Source organism: Sinohyriopsis cumingii, chromosome 7 (assembly GCF_028554795.1).
Source record: "Sinohyriopsis cumingii isolate HCF-2022 chromosome 7, ASM2855479v2, whole genome shotgun sequence".
In the NCBI taxonomy this organism is placed as follows: domain Eukaryota; kingdom Metazoa; phylum Mollusca; class Bivalvia; order Unionida; family Unionidae; genus Sinohyriopsis; species Sinohyriopsis cumingii.
In genome coordinates, this window is record NC_142967.1 from 135,529,622 (window position 1) to 135,548,446 (window position 18,825).

Consider the following 18,825-nt stretch of genomic DNA (forward strand, 5'->3'; position numbering starts at 1 on the left):
TAAACTTTTTTGTTTCGTATATACATAAATATAAAGTTGTTTTGCGTGATTTCTTTTTATTTTCTTGGCACAAATCAATTTTCTATGACGAACAAATAGGACAATTAACACGCATGCAGTGAAAGTATTAACAAAACTTTATTTCAGACATCTAAGCTTGCTCCGCCTAACACGACATATTTGCAGTATTTAAAGTCAATATGAAATAAATATATGATTTTTAATTTTTCACAGATGCTTGATTTTGGTAATCACAGAGCTCAATTTCAAGACCTGGATGATCGCGGTCGCACAACTCTGCGCCATCTCTTGCTGTACAAATGGGAAACTGGTATGGAAGTGCCACCATATCCTCCCTCCAGCGGAAAATATGCAATTTATACATTCGATGACCTTAAGAAACACATCAACTTTGCCGTAGAAAAGGTGAGGGTGCCAATATAAGGTCATGGTCATTAATTTAGATAGCATGTTTGTAGAGTATATCTCGGCAGTTTCCTTCATCCTTTATATCACTCTTGTTCGTTGTTTTTTTGTTGTGGTTGTAACACGATTTAGTCGGGTGGGAATGGATCTTGCGAAAGCACTTAACAGAGTCATGTGAATGAGATGGTTTTTTTTATAATGCAAATTAATGATAATTGAATCTCTGACAACCTAACTTACATCCTTACTTCCACCTCTCGTAATTAAATTATTACAACTGAAAACCCTACCCTACTCATGCGCACACAGATTAACAAGGGATATACGGTCAAAGCATGAATTTAATAAATGATCAAAAATGATATCGTGTTTTAACGGACATGGTCAGTGCATGAATGTTTATCAATATACATAATTGATATATTGATTTATCGACATATATGAGCGACGGATGGAATCATCAAAGCATATGATCAATGTATAGAATTATGAGGAAATATGATCATTGTATTGTTCATATACTAGTATGATAGTGCATTAGATGTTACCGATCCACATGTCCCAATACAGGTCTAAGGAACGACATCTTGAGGTCTTATCCTCCCATCCTGCCAAAAGCAACCCTCAGTAACCTCCGTATCCCGCAGGCTCATCGATCCAGAACATGTGGTCCCTCACACTGAGATAACGATAACAAATAACTGAATTACATTTCTCTTTTTAGCAATAAAATGTAACATTTTATTACTAATAGACTATATTCTATATGTTATCATGTCGTTATTTGTCATAGGTCTGACCTAGCAGACATTTAGAATAAATTTTAAAACTTTTAATATATTAAACATTTAATCACATATAACGGATAGAAAGATGGGAATGAACTTATTACCTTTCTCATCTATCTGCTGTTGAAGATTGATTCCATAATGTGGATAGCTTCCTGACAAGACTCGTCTGTATTGATACAATACAGAGAAAATTAACGAAATAATTACTATTGTGATCAACTTGACTGCCTGAGAATTCGGGATACACTCCACTGCTGGCATTTTGAGCATGTATCAGCAAGTGAAAAGAAATCAGTATTTCGGAATGGGCATGGCTAAAAAGCATATACCTTGAAACATTATGTGCGCGGCTATGAACCTTTTTGTTCGTATCCGATAGAAAAGTATTTTTGTTTTTTTGGTGTATACAATTCTGTGACTTTGGTCATATGATATACTCCGACTGATAGCTCTTAAATGGTCATATAATTCAGCAATCGCAAAAGTTTCAATATCCAAACTTCCTATGATTCGACTCGATTTTGAATTCATTCTATTACATACGTTTGTATAATTCCAATTTTTAATAAGTTTTGTTAAAGTGTTGGCCGTAGTCTTCTAGACCTAGCAAGTTATTTCCGAGCAGTTACAAGATAGCCCCATCTCATTAGATTTAGCATTGCACTGATAAGTTGTTATTGGCTGTCATCTGAGTTTTTATCTATCCTGACGTGCATGGGATTGTAGTTTTGTTCTTTGAGTTGCACCAATTCACCAACAGAAAGCACATGCTTACTGATATTAGACAACCCATGTTATTGGCTGTTCTTTCCGTTTGTGTTAGCTGCATTAAAGATCATGATAACAAGTAGCAAAGGTTTTAAACTTTAGGTAAGCTTACAAGGTAAGAGATTTTTCCCTGCTTACTGACATGTTCAAAGTTTTATGAAATGGACAGTCAAGGCATAGCAGATGGACTATAGATATACAATATCACATATAGAACAGCTCAATTATATGTCCTTTGAACTAGTTTATAATTGCTTTTGAGTTTTTACGACATTTAATGCATATTGTTCCAGAAGACAGTATAATGTTCCTTTAAAAATTAAACCATCAAAGATATAACTCTTTTACAAAAGTTAGTCATTTCATTCACTGATTTATAACTTCTAACCTGACTGTCGCCAAGGGATCCCTGACACTGTCGACCTATTAGACTTTCAGGACTCACTGTACTAATTCAGTTCCCATAGTAAACCTATGCAATCACCGTGATATTAAAAATTCAATAACTTAAAATGTTTGAGTACTTATGATCAAACCTATATTTATCAGTACAGATGAAACCTGGATGTCATCTTCTGTGTAGAGGAAAGGATATGAGCCGCGGCATTTTCTGGACCTGCATGTGTTTGAAACATGTGCTTTCAATTCCGCACCAAAGAGTCAGGTGCTAATGTTAGTAATGAGTTTTCCAAACTCAAGACTGTTAAAGGACTGAAATTCCATCAATAAAACAATGTCTCTATTTGTTTTCACTTACAACTAGGATAAGCTCTCAAAAGATTCTTTTTCCTAAAACATAACTTACATTATTTAAAATCCTTGCAAGCCAAACATATATATATATATATATATATATATATATATATATATATATATATATATATATATATATATATATATATATATATATATATATATATATATATATATATGTATGTATGTATGTATGTATGTATGTATGTATATGTATGTATGTATATATATATATATATATATATATATATATATATATATATATATATATATATATATATATATATATATATATATATATAAAATATATATATTTTATGCTTATTGTAATTTTCTGGTTTCCAAAAGAGTCTATTTCAGTAGGGGCGCCGAGTGGTCTAAAGCGCTGTCCGTTACGGATCACTGCCATCTCACCTCTGTCTGCGTAGGTTCGAGTCTCGGATTCGGCCAATGTGGGTATGTGAGAAAGCTTGCCAGTTGCTTCTTGAGGGTCGGCGGTTCTTTCCGGGGATTTCCCGGGTTCTTCCTCCACCATTAATACTGGCCGCCATGTATAGCCTATCGTGTGCTGAAAAATGGCGTTAAACCCTACAACAACAACAACAACTATTTCAGTAAAAACTATGTCGGTCCATATGTGTTTGCGTGCATGCGCATAAGTTTGTGTCTCCGTGTATTAAAAAAGAATCAAAATAAATTGGCCACATCTTTAATTGTAATAAAGACGTAAACAGTTTGAGGTTCCGTGGAGAATATTTGTTTGAAAAATAAGATTTGCTATATCTTCATATCTAAAACAACTTTTGATCGTCCGCCATTTTATTTCCAGTATTATAGTTCTCCGAATGAAGCAGTTGGCATATACATGCCAGCAGAAAGTAATGATACTGATGTTAATGCAGTTACGTTCTGTGCGAACTACTTTACGTACCACGGTTTTCAGATGGGTCATGGCAATCATAAAGCAGAAATATACGGTATCTATCTATCTATCTATCTATCTATCTCGATCGATCGATCGAGAGAGAGAGAGAGAGAGATGTAAATACGCATGCTTCTTTTCGCAACAGAGTTAAGAATGAGTACAGTAGACTGTTTTAACGGAGGTGGATAGCTAAACCCAACCAAAAGCGTCCGCAGCAAAATTTAGCTCTGCAGTTATAGGAATTTGTCGCACTTAATTTGGAAATCCTTAATTTGTTGCTTTTTATAATTAGTTTCTTTTTTATTCATATTAATTTGATAAATGAAAGAGACGCTTTGACTTAAACATGAAAGTTGGTTTAGATATCGAACGTAGAACGCTGCAAACAGTGCACGGCTTGCTTCCGCAGCATGGAAAGGGTTGACGTTCAATCACCGTCCAGTGGTGAATTGGCCATGTGAAATGACTAAGAAGCAATTGTCCAAGATTGAACGTTATTTACTTTTGATCTAGGTCATTATTGTTCTTTACTTACCTTTGCTACTGATCATGTGTGTTTGTGTGTGATTCGGATTTTTAACGTAGCGTTAACAATTTTTCGGTCATATCGCTACGATGTCAGCAATGTGGTAGTTTTTAGTGATGTCTAGCACTGGGGCATCATGCCGCAGACATTTAGCATGATGTTTCATCCATCATAAACTTGTTTTTATTCTACATCTCCCTCTCCTTGTTGGTCGGTTTCTCAGTCAGTTTTATCATCATAGTTCGCGAGAGAGAAGGCGGGGTGGGGGAAGAAATCTGCATACATCGAGGAAAAACTGACATGCTAATTGATCGACTTTCACACACACACACACACACACACACACACACACACACTGTCAATGAGACTGTTCTTATCCTCCATATATTTCGTTCTCACTTGTTCGGTTGCTTGTCGAACAACTGAGAGAGAGAGAGAGAGAGAGAGAGAGAGAGAGAGGCGGGAGATAACACTGATTGACCAAAAACACGGAGAGAGAGGGAGAGGGTGGAAGGAGGGGTCTTCAAACATTTAAATATTTAGAACTGATCTTTTGTAGGACCTTATTATAAGATTAAACAACAAAACCAGAACACAGCAAGCGATCAAATAGATTACATTAAGTGCGTGCAGTCCAGAGATGGAATTTACATCATGTCTCTCTGATCTCTTTCTGTATCACTGGTATCGTGTAATATTGTACTGAACAAGCATGGACTTTCTATCTTCAGGTGTGGAGGTATCTAGTTACAATAAAGACGGAGAAAAATGTGTGGATTAGCAGAACTATGTAAATTATTTATCTATCATCATAGATTACAGAATCGGGAGCAACCTGCTCAGTTTAAGTCTACTGAACTACCTTTGTCAAACGACTACGTATGAAGAAAAAAAAAACATGAAAAATGTGCACATGCAATCTTAACAACTCAGGTTATTGGAGGTTACTTTGTGCAAGTTCCATTTCAAGTTATTTTTAAGCAGCTCAGAATTTTCTCTCTCACTCCGCAGATTTTTGGTTTCGGTTACGGCATGAGAGAGAGAGAGAGAGAGAGAGAGAGAGAGAGAGAGCTTTGGTATGATTTAGCTGGGTTTTCCACATGGTGTAACATGCCGTGAATTCATGTAGAAAAGGTAGGTTACTTTTTTCTCGTTATTTTCATATTGATGATTAATAAGTGAAAATTGATACCTGATCTAGAGAGTATAGAAGCAATAGTGTACTGTTGAAAACATTGTTATATTCGTATTCATAAACCATGGGTAAAGGACGGTTTGATCTACTTTCAGTGTCAAGCTACATTTAATGTATGTAGTTTATAGACTACGAATGAATAATCACTAACAGTTAAAAATCCACACAAATGTGAATGCTTTGCTCCATTTTACAGAGCCTAATTCTATTTATTTTACGTTATTTCTTATGTCAGATAATGACAATTCGTATGACATTTATAGACAGTTAAGAAGTGGCGTAAAGAGGGAAAAATAAAAACATTTGGGAAAGCCACTGACCATAGTCGTATAACAATAGCAGTGAACCTGGGACAGCGGAGGCGCGTAGCGAGCAATTATTCAGACCCAAAACCAGCATTTCGTGCAGTGTGATTTAAAACAAAACCAGCATTTCGTGCAGTGTGATTTAAAATAAAGCCAGTATTTCGTGCAGTGTGATTTAAAACAAAACCAGATAATCTGAGCCATATCTTCATCTCGTGGTTATAAACGATATTTTTCAACCGTTTCTTTTTCAGACGTTTGCTTTAAATCCGAACCTAAATTTGATGGTGAAAATTATAGCTACGACATTGTGGCCGACTTGAGCAAGAATAATTTAAACGAATCCATAGTTCTTAACAGGTAAACATTTAAAGCAGCGGATCTTAACCTTTTTGGGCGGCGACCCAGATTAAGTTTGCGGCGTTAGCCTCGCCACTCATCAAACAGCAAATAGACACTTTAGTTGGAGATTTCGCGGTCCACGAGTTAAGAACCACTAATTTAAAACCTAAATGTGGAAGACAAAATAGCAAGGAAAAAACATTTTATGACATCATTAATATATAGCTGGTATCACTGTTCGCATTGGAGTGTTACATGAAGACCCCAACATAAATTACTTCAAATTTCAAATTTATGCAGATTCTTAAAACACAACTTGTCGAGAATTGTTGAATTTGTAGATTGCGTATAGTAGCAACCACCTTCTGCCAGACAATTAAACCTGAATGCTAGGGCAAGTTATCAACATTGCAAAAATTGCGTGACATCTTGCACAAGCCAGATTCCTACTTTGAAAAATGGGAAGAATAAAGAGGAAAACTTAAACGAAGCAATGAAAGATAAATATTTTAGTCCACGGCCAGTTATGATTTATTTGCTATCTATGGGAATTGAGTGAGGAGGATTCGCGATATATTGTGGTAACGAGGTTCTGTTTGTATTACCCTTTAATGGTTGGTCATCGATGTCGAAGAGATGATCGAGTCTGGTGTTATAGCCCCGATCGAGCGAATGTTAAATATATGAAATTGATGGCTGGAATGAGTAGAGATCTGAGCAAAGATATATAATAGAAAAGCACGATCCCCCGTCTAGAGTACATTACAATTTAATCAGTTAGATAAACAAAGTAAAATTATATAAGACCAATTGTAAGAAATACCTCTACTAGAAAATGAATGAGTTATTCTAAATTACAATTAGAAGTTTCGTTTACGTAGATACGGCACATTTTTTAAATTTCGAATCGAGTGAGTATTTCTAACTTAATTGTCGAGCATGTCTTCATAACCTGATCTGGTTGCATGCTACCCCATAGCATCAATGTAGTTTGTCAGTTGGAGTCGACTTGTACAGTAACACTCTGTTACCTTTGGTCTTTGTTATTTTTTCAGGCGTGGATTCTTTAATCCGCCGAGGATCCTTACTATTCATTGTGAAATCTTTCAATTCGACGTTCCGACATTCTAGTGTTACGACGAGGAAACAATTTTCCTGATGAACACAATGAGCACACTAAATTTATATTTGGTCTAAGCTCTCGAATGAATACATCTCTCTCTCTCTCTCTCTCTCTCTCTCTCTCTCTCTCTCTCTCTCTCGTTATACTCAGAGTTAACCATATCGTATTTCAAAACAGACACTAACTGCTATTATTGTTTCAGACCACAACCATGCATTCCATACAACGATTTCGTATTTTCCTACATTCACGACCTAACTCTTTTTATAAACAGAATAATATAGTACAAGGAAATTAAAATATTTCTCAGACGGATCTGTTTATCTTCCCTAATTGTTCTATACCATAGTCTGCTCTCACCGAATAAACAGATACGATCCTGAAGTGTGAACTATCAGTCTTGACTATATGTCGGGTCTGCCGGTCAATAATAAAAAGCTTATATTTTCCATTGCGGCTCCACTGTTAATACAGCCGAATCTCGGTTAAAGAAATTAACATCATAGTTATCCAAACGAATTAAACAAAATTCACTTCTTGTCTTAACTACTTTATTTGCTAGCTAATAATTCATCGGCATAAATATTCTGATAACCTAATAATAACAATTTCTTAGCGAACATGATTCCTATCATAGAAAAGTAAATTCAAAATATTTATTAAGACTCGTATTGAAGAAAATTAGTGTATGAGATTTTTAGAATACTTGATTCATATATAATTTAAGACAAATAATTTCAGACAATTATTTTAAGATTCATATCAAAGAAAAATTGTATGAAATTAAGACACCGTCTTAAGATTCGCTTGCAACCCACTTTCTCCTAGTCGTCTCTTTACCCATTTGTTCCATGTCCCTCAAAGACTTCTAACTATCCGTCCCTTGGACAATTTTTACGAGGCCGTACTTCTTACTACCCTAAGAGCTAATATCATATTACCTCTTACAAAAATCTAAGACAGACTAGTTATATGGTGTAGGACATTTCTTACACTTAGTCTGAGACCCCCCCCCCATTTAACGTATCCAACCAGGTTTCAGGTTTTTCTAACCGCCATTATAAAAACACGCCCCATGATTATGCATTTCCCCGCTTTCCTTAATAAGCCAATCTATGCAAAGTTTCAACTTATGGCAAATATTTTAGAAAGTAACAACGCTGTTTCTGCAACATTTCAAACCTTAGGCCTTTTTTATACATAAAATCAGTTCACCTCCTCGTGACCAGTTCGCTGACACATTTATCAAACGGACCCAATTAAGAATCAATCATGCCTACACCAGACACATTAAGGTACCGTATTCTCTCACACGTATAATTCTATGTCTTTGTCCATCAATCCTTGCGGTAACGTTTAGTATGAACGCAATAACTGAACAGTTTTACTTCATGGACCTTCACAATTGTTTACAGATAAGTAGGTTTTGTGAAAAGGTAAATAAATGACTGCTGATTTTGAAGTCAAAAGGTTCAAGGCCAAGGTCACTACGACCTAACCAGAGAAAACTATTTCTGCCTTTTATATAGAGTTCAACTGAATTTAGCCTAGACAATACATACTTAAGTGCTTCTTTACATAACAGTTGATTGTATCATTTTACCTATGAGTGATTAAAATAATGTAGTATAGATATTCCCATCGTTTGCACTTCATTATAGTGTATAGTTTCTGCTGTGCTCGTTTGAAGTCATGTGGCCATATTTCACAGCGTAATGACCAAAATGTGAACATAAAACTTGACCTATAGTATCTATTTAAGATTTTAACTTTACCCTGACCTGTAGTATCTATGTAAAAATTGTACATTACCTTGACCTGTAGTATCTATGTAAGAATTGTACTTTACCTTGACCTGTATTATCTATGTAGAATTGTACTTTACCTTGACATGGATTATCTATTTAAGAATTGTACATTACCTTGACCTGTATTATCTGTGTAGAATTGTACTTTGCCAAGACCTGTAGTATCTATGTAAGAATTGTACTTTAACTCTCTTCGTATCTATATAGTATGCTAGTTACACATACAACTGACAACAGGCCACCCATATTATATCATTTCGAGGATTAGCAAGGCGACAAGTTCTCTAATTGTTCCAATATCACTACGAAATTGATTAATCACTCAACTAAAAACCTATTCTACCAGAGCAAAAATGAATGGAAAAGAAGCAATAATAAAATATAAAGAAATAATCTGAACTCCATGCATGTTTAACAATATTGGAAAAGAGTTTTGTTTTCGAAACATTTACTTTTAGGAACAAGATCAATGTTTTACGTAGTCCGAACAGCAGGCATCCCCCTTCCCTCCATCAAGATATAAATATAGCTATTATCTTAAAATTTAAAATTAGTTTCAGGAGAGAATGGAACTTTAGGCTGCTCAAAAATGTACCATTATTCAAAACATGATTCCATATAAGTAAAAAATACTTACAAATAGGTTATATAAATTTGAGATGAAATGGGAGCTTGAAAAAATATATAATTGAAAGTATGATGTTTTTACTTTTGTTTTCAGCTTGACAATCTTCGAGAAAGATCTGCTTAGTTATTCACAAATTTTTAAACTAAATAGCAATGCGATAACAAATCCAGTATAATTTCCTTCAAATTTTAAACTGCATTATTGTCATCCTTTCTAAATTTCTCTCCGTCCTATTGCAGTTTTCTGAAGATCAACTTGACATTTCATCTTTTTTCATTGAGACTTGACAGTTTGACTGGAAGCGGTCGATGTCTCAGCATAAAAGGAATTGTGAGTCAAATGTTCTCGTAGATTTTGTTCTCTTTCGCGTATGATTCATTCAGCTATGGATATGTGTTTTCATTCATTTTACTAGTAATATTGGAGTGCCCTCTTACACGTCTACCTTACTCAAGGATGATGAACGTACCGAAGCGTTAAAGAGTGCTTAACTCTTTTTGATGAAATTTAAGTCTTATTTGTGAAGTATCTATTGCAACGTGCACTAGATGTTCACCAGTTGTGGTGGTCGTGGTGGTTGTGAGTGAAAATTTAATATTTTTTTTGCGGGGGTTGGGATTTTATTTCGAGCCGAAATATTTTTTTCTATTTCATCAAGATAATTTACTCGTTCTCAATTAATATAATGGATATAATATTTTGTTTTCGTTTTTGCTAGAAATCTGAGAAAAATATTTTTGAAAACCATTTGAAAGCCAGAATTATTAAATAACCAAACAAACAAATCCCAGACCCCCACACTGTATCAAACATTAAATGGTCGATCAATCGCATGAATCGTTTGAATCCCTCTTTTCTTCCTCTTTGGATTTCAGTCCGTTAGAAGTTAAAGTTTCCCTTCATTTCTTCATCGAATGAGGCGATGTACTCAATGTTTTATCCCCTTTTTTGTGGCCCCATTGATTTTGATAGTGAATGGAGTCATCTGAGAGCCTCATTTTTTGTTTCAGGCCAAATATGTTTCCCAGGTATCACATTATTCCCATTCTTTTAAATATCAATTCTGACAGATTACATGACAATATCATTTACGTTTCTTAAAGCAGGATAAACTGTATGTTTATTGATTTAAAGAAGGCGATCGACACATTTTATCATGGAAAAATGTGGCACTATCCGTAAAGCTCTCCAAGGTAAAATGATAAATATACAAAGAAAAATTTATATATCCTTAAACTGTTGTGTTGAAACTACTACTGGTTTGACGAATCATTTAACTGTACTCTTGGGACAAGACAGGGATGCGTACTAAGCCCAATTTTATTTAGTTTGTTTATAAATGATCTGGTGTCAGAGTTAAGAAGCAAATGTAGCAAAGGCATTCTTATCACTCCAGACATTGAAACATTAGTTGCTTTAATGTACGCATTTGATATGGCAAACTGTTCTGATGCAGTTAGATTACTGCAACAAGAAATATATATCTGGAAGCTTTTTTGATGGAACTGGCATAGAGGTTAACCTCAACAAGACAAAACTTATTAGGAATTTAGGAATGGGTGATATGTGAAGAGAACGGAAACATGGTATTTTAATAAAGAAACGAATCGAAGTAGTACCTTATTATAAATATATGAGAATATTATTTACACTGAAGTTGAAATGGTCTAGGGCTAAACAAATGTTAGCTGCACAAGCCAACAAAATATGTGACACAAATATTTTATTTTGAAAAGCAGTTCTGGTAATTTCATATCAGAGGAATGCTTAAAATATCTTAATCAATGATTAAACCATTATTATGTTATGGATTTGAAATTTAGGGATTTGAATACTCGAAGGATATTGAGGAAGAACAGTTTCAAAGACTGCAAATAATTGGGTATTAAAAAAGGAATGTGGTAGGTTCCCTCTCTATACCTCATATATGATGTAAGAGGTATAAAATATTGGATTAAAATTCTACGATTATCATATCATAGATATCCACAGCAATGCTATATTATCATGTCATAGATATCCACAGCAATGCTATATTATCATATCATAGATATCCACAGCAATGCTATATTATCATATCATAGATATCCACAGCAATGCTATATTATCATATCATAGATAACCACATCATTGCTATATTATGCTGAAAAGGTTAGACGAAGTTGGTAGAGTGATATTGGCTACGAGGATTAAAGATTTGTTCTACCAATATGGCTTTGGATACGTATGGATAAGACACGATGCTGACGATGAAAAAGTATTTATTTCGGAGTTTACACAAAGGATCAGAAACACTGCATTTCAAAGTTGTTCAGAACATATTACTAATTCCTCAAAATGTTATTACCATAGTCAGTATAAATCCCTACTACAATGTTATTACTATAGTCAGTATAAATCCCTACTACAATGTTATTACTATAGTCAGTATAAATCCCTACTACAATGTTATGACTATAGTCAGTATAAATCCCTACAACAATATTATTAATATAGTAGTATAAACCCCATCCACATTGTTATTACTATAGTCAGTAAAAATCCTTACTACAGTATTATTAATATAGTCAGTATAAACCCTTACTACAATGTTATTACTATAGTCAGTACAAATCCCTACTACAATGTTATTACTATAGTCAGTATAAATCCCTACTACATTGTGAGAAATACCTCTCATGTAATATACCTATTAAATTAAGAAAACATTTAGTGCAACTAGGTGTTCAAGCCATAAACTAACGATCGAAGCAAGAAGAAGGGAACAAATTAATAGAGCATTCAGATTTTGTGAACTGTACAGAAGAAAACATATTTATACAATACAGAATGAATTTATTTGTTGCGTTTGCCCAGAATATGATATTATTAGAAGACAATACCTATAAAATGTATATTATGTACAGCAAAGCGTTGAAAAATTTGTCTTGCTTATGGTTAGCAGTGATGTAATAACGCTGTATAATTTATCATTCTACCTAAACAGACAACTTGCTAGGATAGAGGCTCTTCTATCTCCATCCGAATAAAATAAATTATGTGAAAATGTTACTATCCGGAAATAAGTGTAGAAGTAAATTAAAAATTTCTATTTCACCTGTATTAAAGAAAATGTGTCGTTCCAAATGTGTATTTGATAAAGCACAAATTTGTATTATGGGACGGATGCCTATATCATTGAAATAAAGTGATTTGAATTTGAATTTAAACTGTATTATGAAAGCAATTCGAATGTAGTTACCTACCGTAAATGGGATTCTAGTATGTTGATTTAAATGGATTACTTCAAGACATGCTATACGTTTTTAGATATCTTTTACTGACAAAGATAACAATGGTCAAGCTTTGGTCGATTTGAAAACAGATACCAGCCAAGTAAGCTGCAAAGCTGTCGATGTGGACTTGACAGGTAAGACTATAAACTTTGACCTGTTCTATATTTTTCATCGGTAGTTAAAATGCGTTGACTTAGATCAGGAGAATGTTGTACTTGCGTCAAAGAGCATCAAGTACCATTGATTGCAGTATGAATCTTCCATTTAATATGCGGGGGGGGGGACTAATGGGATTTTTCTTTCAGCTGCAGATGTTTGTTTAAATAATTTTCTTGAACTAATTAAATGAATATTATTTGTTATAAATGAAGGGGAGCATACGTTTCTTTCAAGCTATATGAAAACCCGAAGTTTTTAAAATAATGAAATGGTCGTTTTCTAAGAAAATAGGGTGGCCTTGTTATTAAAGAGAAGTTTTGATTGGGTAGTCCTGTGATTGTTTCCCAACATAATTATCGTATGCCCTTGAGCATAAAATTTACTCTGACTGCTCCAGTACATCGGGCTGTGAATGGGTGCCCTTGCCAGCTCATGAGTTATTATTGGACCAAAGATCCGTTCGCGTTAAAAGTGTGATGACTTGACGTATGTAACTTACACGTTAGAAATTGCAGCTAATGCGTGAAATAATACTTTTAACACATTAGACGTCACTTTCATTGCCATAGATTCTTACGCATTAATTTTGATTTACAACGCGTTACTTTGTACAAAAAAACTTACGCATTAGTTTTTACATTGAGAAAAACAAATTTAACACGATATAAATCATTACAATTAGTTTCCAATGCATTATAATGTCAGATTTGAAGTTGCTGGTATATCCAGTCGGAATCATTCTTATCACGCGTCATATTTTCTAACACGTTAAGTTTACTTACTGCGCGTTTGAAATTGTAACTAAAATCTTCCTTATAACTCGTTAACTTTACATGTACTTATTACGCGTTATATATTTTATCGCGTTAAACGTATGTTTTTAAGGTGTTAGAAGTATATTCTAAAGTATTAGATGCAAGTTTAAATGCTTTGGGTGTGGAAATCGCCTTTGTAAATTTACAGTGCGTTAATTTATCACACTTTTGATGTAAACGGTCTCAGGTGTCATGTTGTAATTATTATTCTAATTAGCATATTTATGCACTTGGTGTTTTACCAGTTGTAAAAATCGAAATTTTAAGTTGATATATTTTTTGTTTTTCCATTAGCATGTCATGGCTACTGGAATGAAGGCTATACTCTGATTGCGTAGACAAAAGATGTTAGTGGTTAAATACTTGCATTATCAGTATGCAAAGTGTAACAACCTCTCGTTGTGACTTAGTTATATTTGAGAGAAAAATTTGCGAGACATTTTAATAGGAAATGACTGTTGTGTACTGAATATTACACTATTTAGCTAGCTTATTTAAAATTAACTTAGAAATAAAACATGAAATGTACTGCAGCTGTTTTCGCTCTATCGTTTTACAGATGTGGAGACCATAACGGAATTCCAAATGGCAGCATCGGTGATCGTTTTCTCTCTGATATCATTGGTTGTAATGCTAGTAGATCTCTTTGCAGTAGGATGCTGGCTTTATTATGTGAGACATGTTTTTTTTTTCCCTGAGACATTTTAATGTTCAAATATATTCTATTATAGGCCACAATAAGTATGTGCGTTTCAGGTTTCATCCTGAAGCAATTTAGGATAGATAGGTAAGAAATTATTTCACACACACACACACACATACACACACACACACACACACATACACACACACACACACACACACACACACACACACATATATATATATATATATATATATATATATATATATATATATATATATATATATATATATATATATATATATATATATATATATATATATATATATATATATATATATATATATATATATATATATATATAATGCTAAGCAGTGATTTACTTAATTTTCTAATTAAAATAATATTGACATTTCACTGTAGTCAAACAATAGTGTTATTTTTTCACTACAGGAACTATATTTTTGGGTCAGAACATACTTACCTCCCTTTGATTTTCTGTTTTAATAAAAAAAATATTACACATTGATGAATTACTTGTGGTTGTTTTCTTATTAATAATCCCTGTCTGTTATCCTTGAAACTTGTAGTTTGTTATTCTGGAAATATCAGTTAATTTTTATCAATCTGATGTGGAACTAATTTTGTGCGCAGGTGCACATAGCACAGCAGAACATGTACGGTAAACAGCTGACATTACCGTAAGAAATCTGCTAATTCACTGTGTCACAAACTTTAGGTAGCCAACGCATGTGAGCATAAAATAAAAAGAATATTTGCTTGAAACGAGTGAATAACGGATACATTTCATCTCGTGGGTGAAAAATTCTGGTATTTTCACTCGTGGCTTCGCCACTTGTGAAAATACTGAGTTTTTCATCCACTCGATGAAATATATCCGTTATTCACTAGTTTCAAGCAAATATCATATATATATATATATATATATATATATATATATATATATATATATATATATATATATATATATATATATATATATATAATGACTGTTGTGATAATGATAAATTGCTTATTTCTTTGCACCGTTTATTGATCAACAAGACTTGTAATTTTGTGTCAGTATGTGTCATACTGTCTTCATGCATGTTAATGTTGCTTTGATTACGCTAAAGTATATATTCTTACAGAAGGGATGATATATGTGTTTTGTTTACATGCACACATGAAGATGGTACATTATATAGCTGCATTATCATGCATTTTCTTCTTTCTTCTCCTTTAAAAATGCACCAATAACCCCGCTGGTAATTTATTTGTGGTCCCCGCTCATACAATATAGAATTATACGATAATTACTATTATATATATCATGTATGGCCGACAAACTAAACATCTTTTGGTCCATGTGGCCCACGGTGTTGAAGATGTTAGACCACACTTCTCGACTGTAGTAACAGTAACCTAATTGCATGGTGAGTGATATCACACGGACCGTTTTGGGCATTAGCTAATTTTCCTGGGTATGCAAGACCTCGGGTCTCCTACAAGCCATTTATATTACTCATGCGATACGTCGACATCAGTTCGTATAATCAGCAAGTTTATAAAACATGATAAATAAAAAAAATTCATTACGTTCACTCAACGTATGCGTTATTCTATGATATATATTTTAGAACATTACGTGTTATCTCTTATTAGACTTCTTACAAGTTCATGTCATTCATGTTTTTCAAGTTCAAAGCTTTAATTCAATGATACCATACAGGAAAATGTATGTTTTCATTTCTCGTTTTACATTTGTTCCAGTCCTGGTTGATACCAAGTGAAACATATTTATCAGTTTCATTGTTATCAATCCAATATTCGACAAGTACGCAATATTAAAGTTTATGTCCTGTACGAAACTTTGCATAAGTTCAGGGTATGCATGTTTGTCAATGTAAGAGATAACAGTCTTAGAACAAATACAAGAAAAGTTAGCTTTAATGTCAAATTCAACCAGTTTCAACCCATTCTTACTAATGAATAAATGTATAATTTCTGTACTAATAATAATCAATATCTTACATCATTGTCTCACACACAAATACAAGTAGATTGCCCATTCTAAGATTTTAAAAACAATATCACAGCATCTCTTCCTAACGTGCTAGCATTAATCGGTACAGACAGCTTAAATGTTTCAAAACACCTGACATTTCAAATGTTAATTTCTTGCCCAGCTTGTACATGCTTATCTTTATAAAAATGCTGTGTTATTCAAACTAGCTTTAACAATATATTTCTAAATTAAGTTATACTGATCTTTAAGTCTACCTAATTCTATATAGAACTGTAAAATATTTTGCGTATAGGAGGATATGAACTATCATAATAATGGTGTTGTGCGCTAGTTCTGAGTCCAACTGTTGTAGACGTGCTGTTTACTGTACGTACAGGAGGATATTAACTATGATAATACAGATGTTGTTGCGCTAGTTCTGTGTAATGAGAGAGAGAGAGGGTGGGGAAGGTTCTACTCATGCTAATGAATCTTTTCCCTCTGTGCTAGGTAGATACCCAATTTTGTTAAAAATATACCTGCTCGACTTTTTCTAGGAAGGAAGCATCTTCTTCTGACCTTTAACAGTTCAAATTCATTTGCTGGAAAAACACGTATTGCAACTGCTGCATTGTTGTAAATTGCTGCTTTCACCACATACCAAAATTAGAAATATATTCAATATGGAGACTAGTTTCAAACGACAACATGCTGCTATTTGTCGGAAATGACTTTGCTCATAAAAAAGAGCCTCAAATTCGACCTAGTTTCAAATCCCTTTTGGGCACATCGGGTTGATATTGATAAAACACATTAATTATCATTTTACCATTTATGTTGCGCATAGTTCCATTACACCATCAACTTCACAAGTACGATAGCTGAATATGCCATATAGCATTTCTTTCAAATCGCACACATTGACTCAACACCTAGCCATTAAAAACAAATCCTGGTCATAATCAGAATAGATGTAGTTTGCCGTTACATAAAATGGGAATTCGTGAGTCATAGATTTACCGGAATGACAGGAAAACACGGTAAAGAGCAACAATGGCCGTTCTTATGTTCTATTCATTGCTATTATATTTTTATTTTCTTTTTCCGGGAGACAGCAAAAATATTTGCGGTCGGAAGATAAAGCCGGAAACACACACACACACACACACACACACACACACACACACACATATATATATATATATATATATATATATATATATATATATATATATATATATATATATATATATATATATATATATATATATATATATATATATATATATATATATATATTGTTCCCTTTTGCACTTTGCATTATATTAAGTTTAAAATAATCATTATTTCCAAACTTGTAAGATCAAGTTCCAGATTTTGCCATTAATTTGTTCTTTTAGGTTGTAATCATTGCAGCAAGTTTGCGTTGTTAACCACTTATTGAAAGTGGTTGGATTTATTTCATACACAGTATCATTTAGGAATATCGTAATGGTAATTTCGAGCGTTTTTGCTTGTTATATAGGACACATTTTTGATTTTGTGATTTGGTCCATTCAACTCATCATATTTCATATCTCAAGTTTCATATGTTCATCTCAAGATTTTATATTCTATTTCTAATCTTTCCAACTTATTATATCTTTATTCTTTCCTTTCTTAATTTTTCCTTTCCTTTTATTTACACTTCTTTTAGAGATGATTCTACCAATCAAAATACGACAATGCATGGAAAATACATCTTTATTTTGACAGCAAATAGAAAAATACATGAAACAGAACTCTGCGAAACACTTTCCTGGACAAAGAAATGGATTTGCTTTAAAAGAATATGCCCGTCATATAAAGGGTTGGAACTTTGTATTCGCAATTGGGGATATTTGCACCTTAGTTGGTACCATACGTGTTGCCTTCATGATGGACGTAAGTAAAACGCATGCGCCTTTCTAAAACAAATACAATGAAGTTTCATTAACATTTAAATTTTTGTAAGGGTTTTAGTCTAACCGTCTTAGCTGTGATAAGTTTTACATATGTATGCATACGATTTTTTTCTTTTCACGCCGTATAGTTCCATCGAAGTATTTCTGGAATGGTATTTTGTGGAAAGACGATTTGTTCCGATTAATGAAACAAAACTTATGTACAAGTTATTGACTGAAATACACCGATTTAGAATTGCGTCATGCGTGGACCGCGGATCAGGACCTGTCGGACAAAAGATATTGAAGAAACGGTTTTAGTACTGTACTAATCGAGGCACCAGTAAACAAAATAAAATATAAAAGATATCGATAATTTTCAACCAGATGCAAATTCTATCCTCATAAACAAC

At 33.5% G+C, this 18,825-nt stretch overlaps 1 protein-coding gene across 1 annotated transcript in view; it reads left to right on the forward strand.

The window, feature by feature from the left end:
- Positions 1-18,825, forward strand: part of LOC149796193 (mucolipin-3-like) — a 46,824-nt gene that overhangs the window by 15,601 nt on the left and 12,398 nt on the right. The window contains exons 4-10 of the mRNA XM_089966145.1: positions 235-426; positions 3,568-3,715; positions 5,944-6,049; positions 9,830-9,920; positions 12,900-12,999; positions 14,399-14,511; positions 18,246-18,413. Of these exons, the coding sequence (XP_089822271.1) occupies positions 235-426; positions 3,568-3,715; positions 5,944-6,049; positions 9,830-9,920; positions 12,900-12,999; positions 14,399-14,511; positions 18,246-18,413 (918 nt within the window). The remainder of the gene's footprint in view (positions 1-234; positions 427-3,567; positions 3,716-5,943; positions 6,050-9,829; positions 9,921-12,899; positions 13,000-14,398; positions 14,512-18,245; positions 18,414-18,825) is intronic.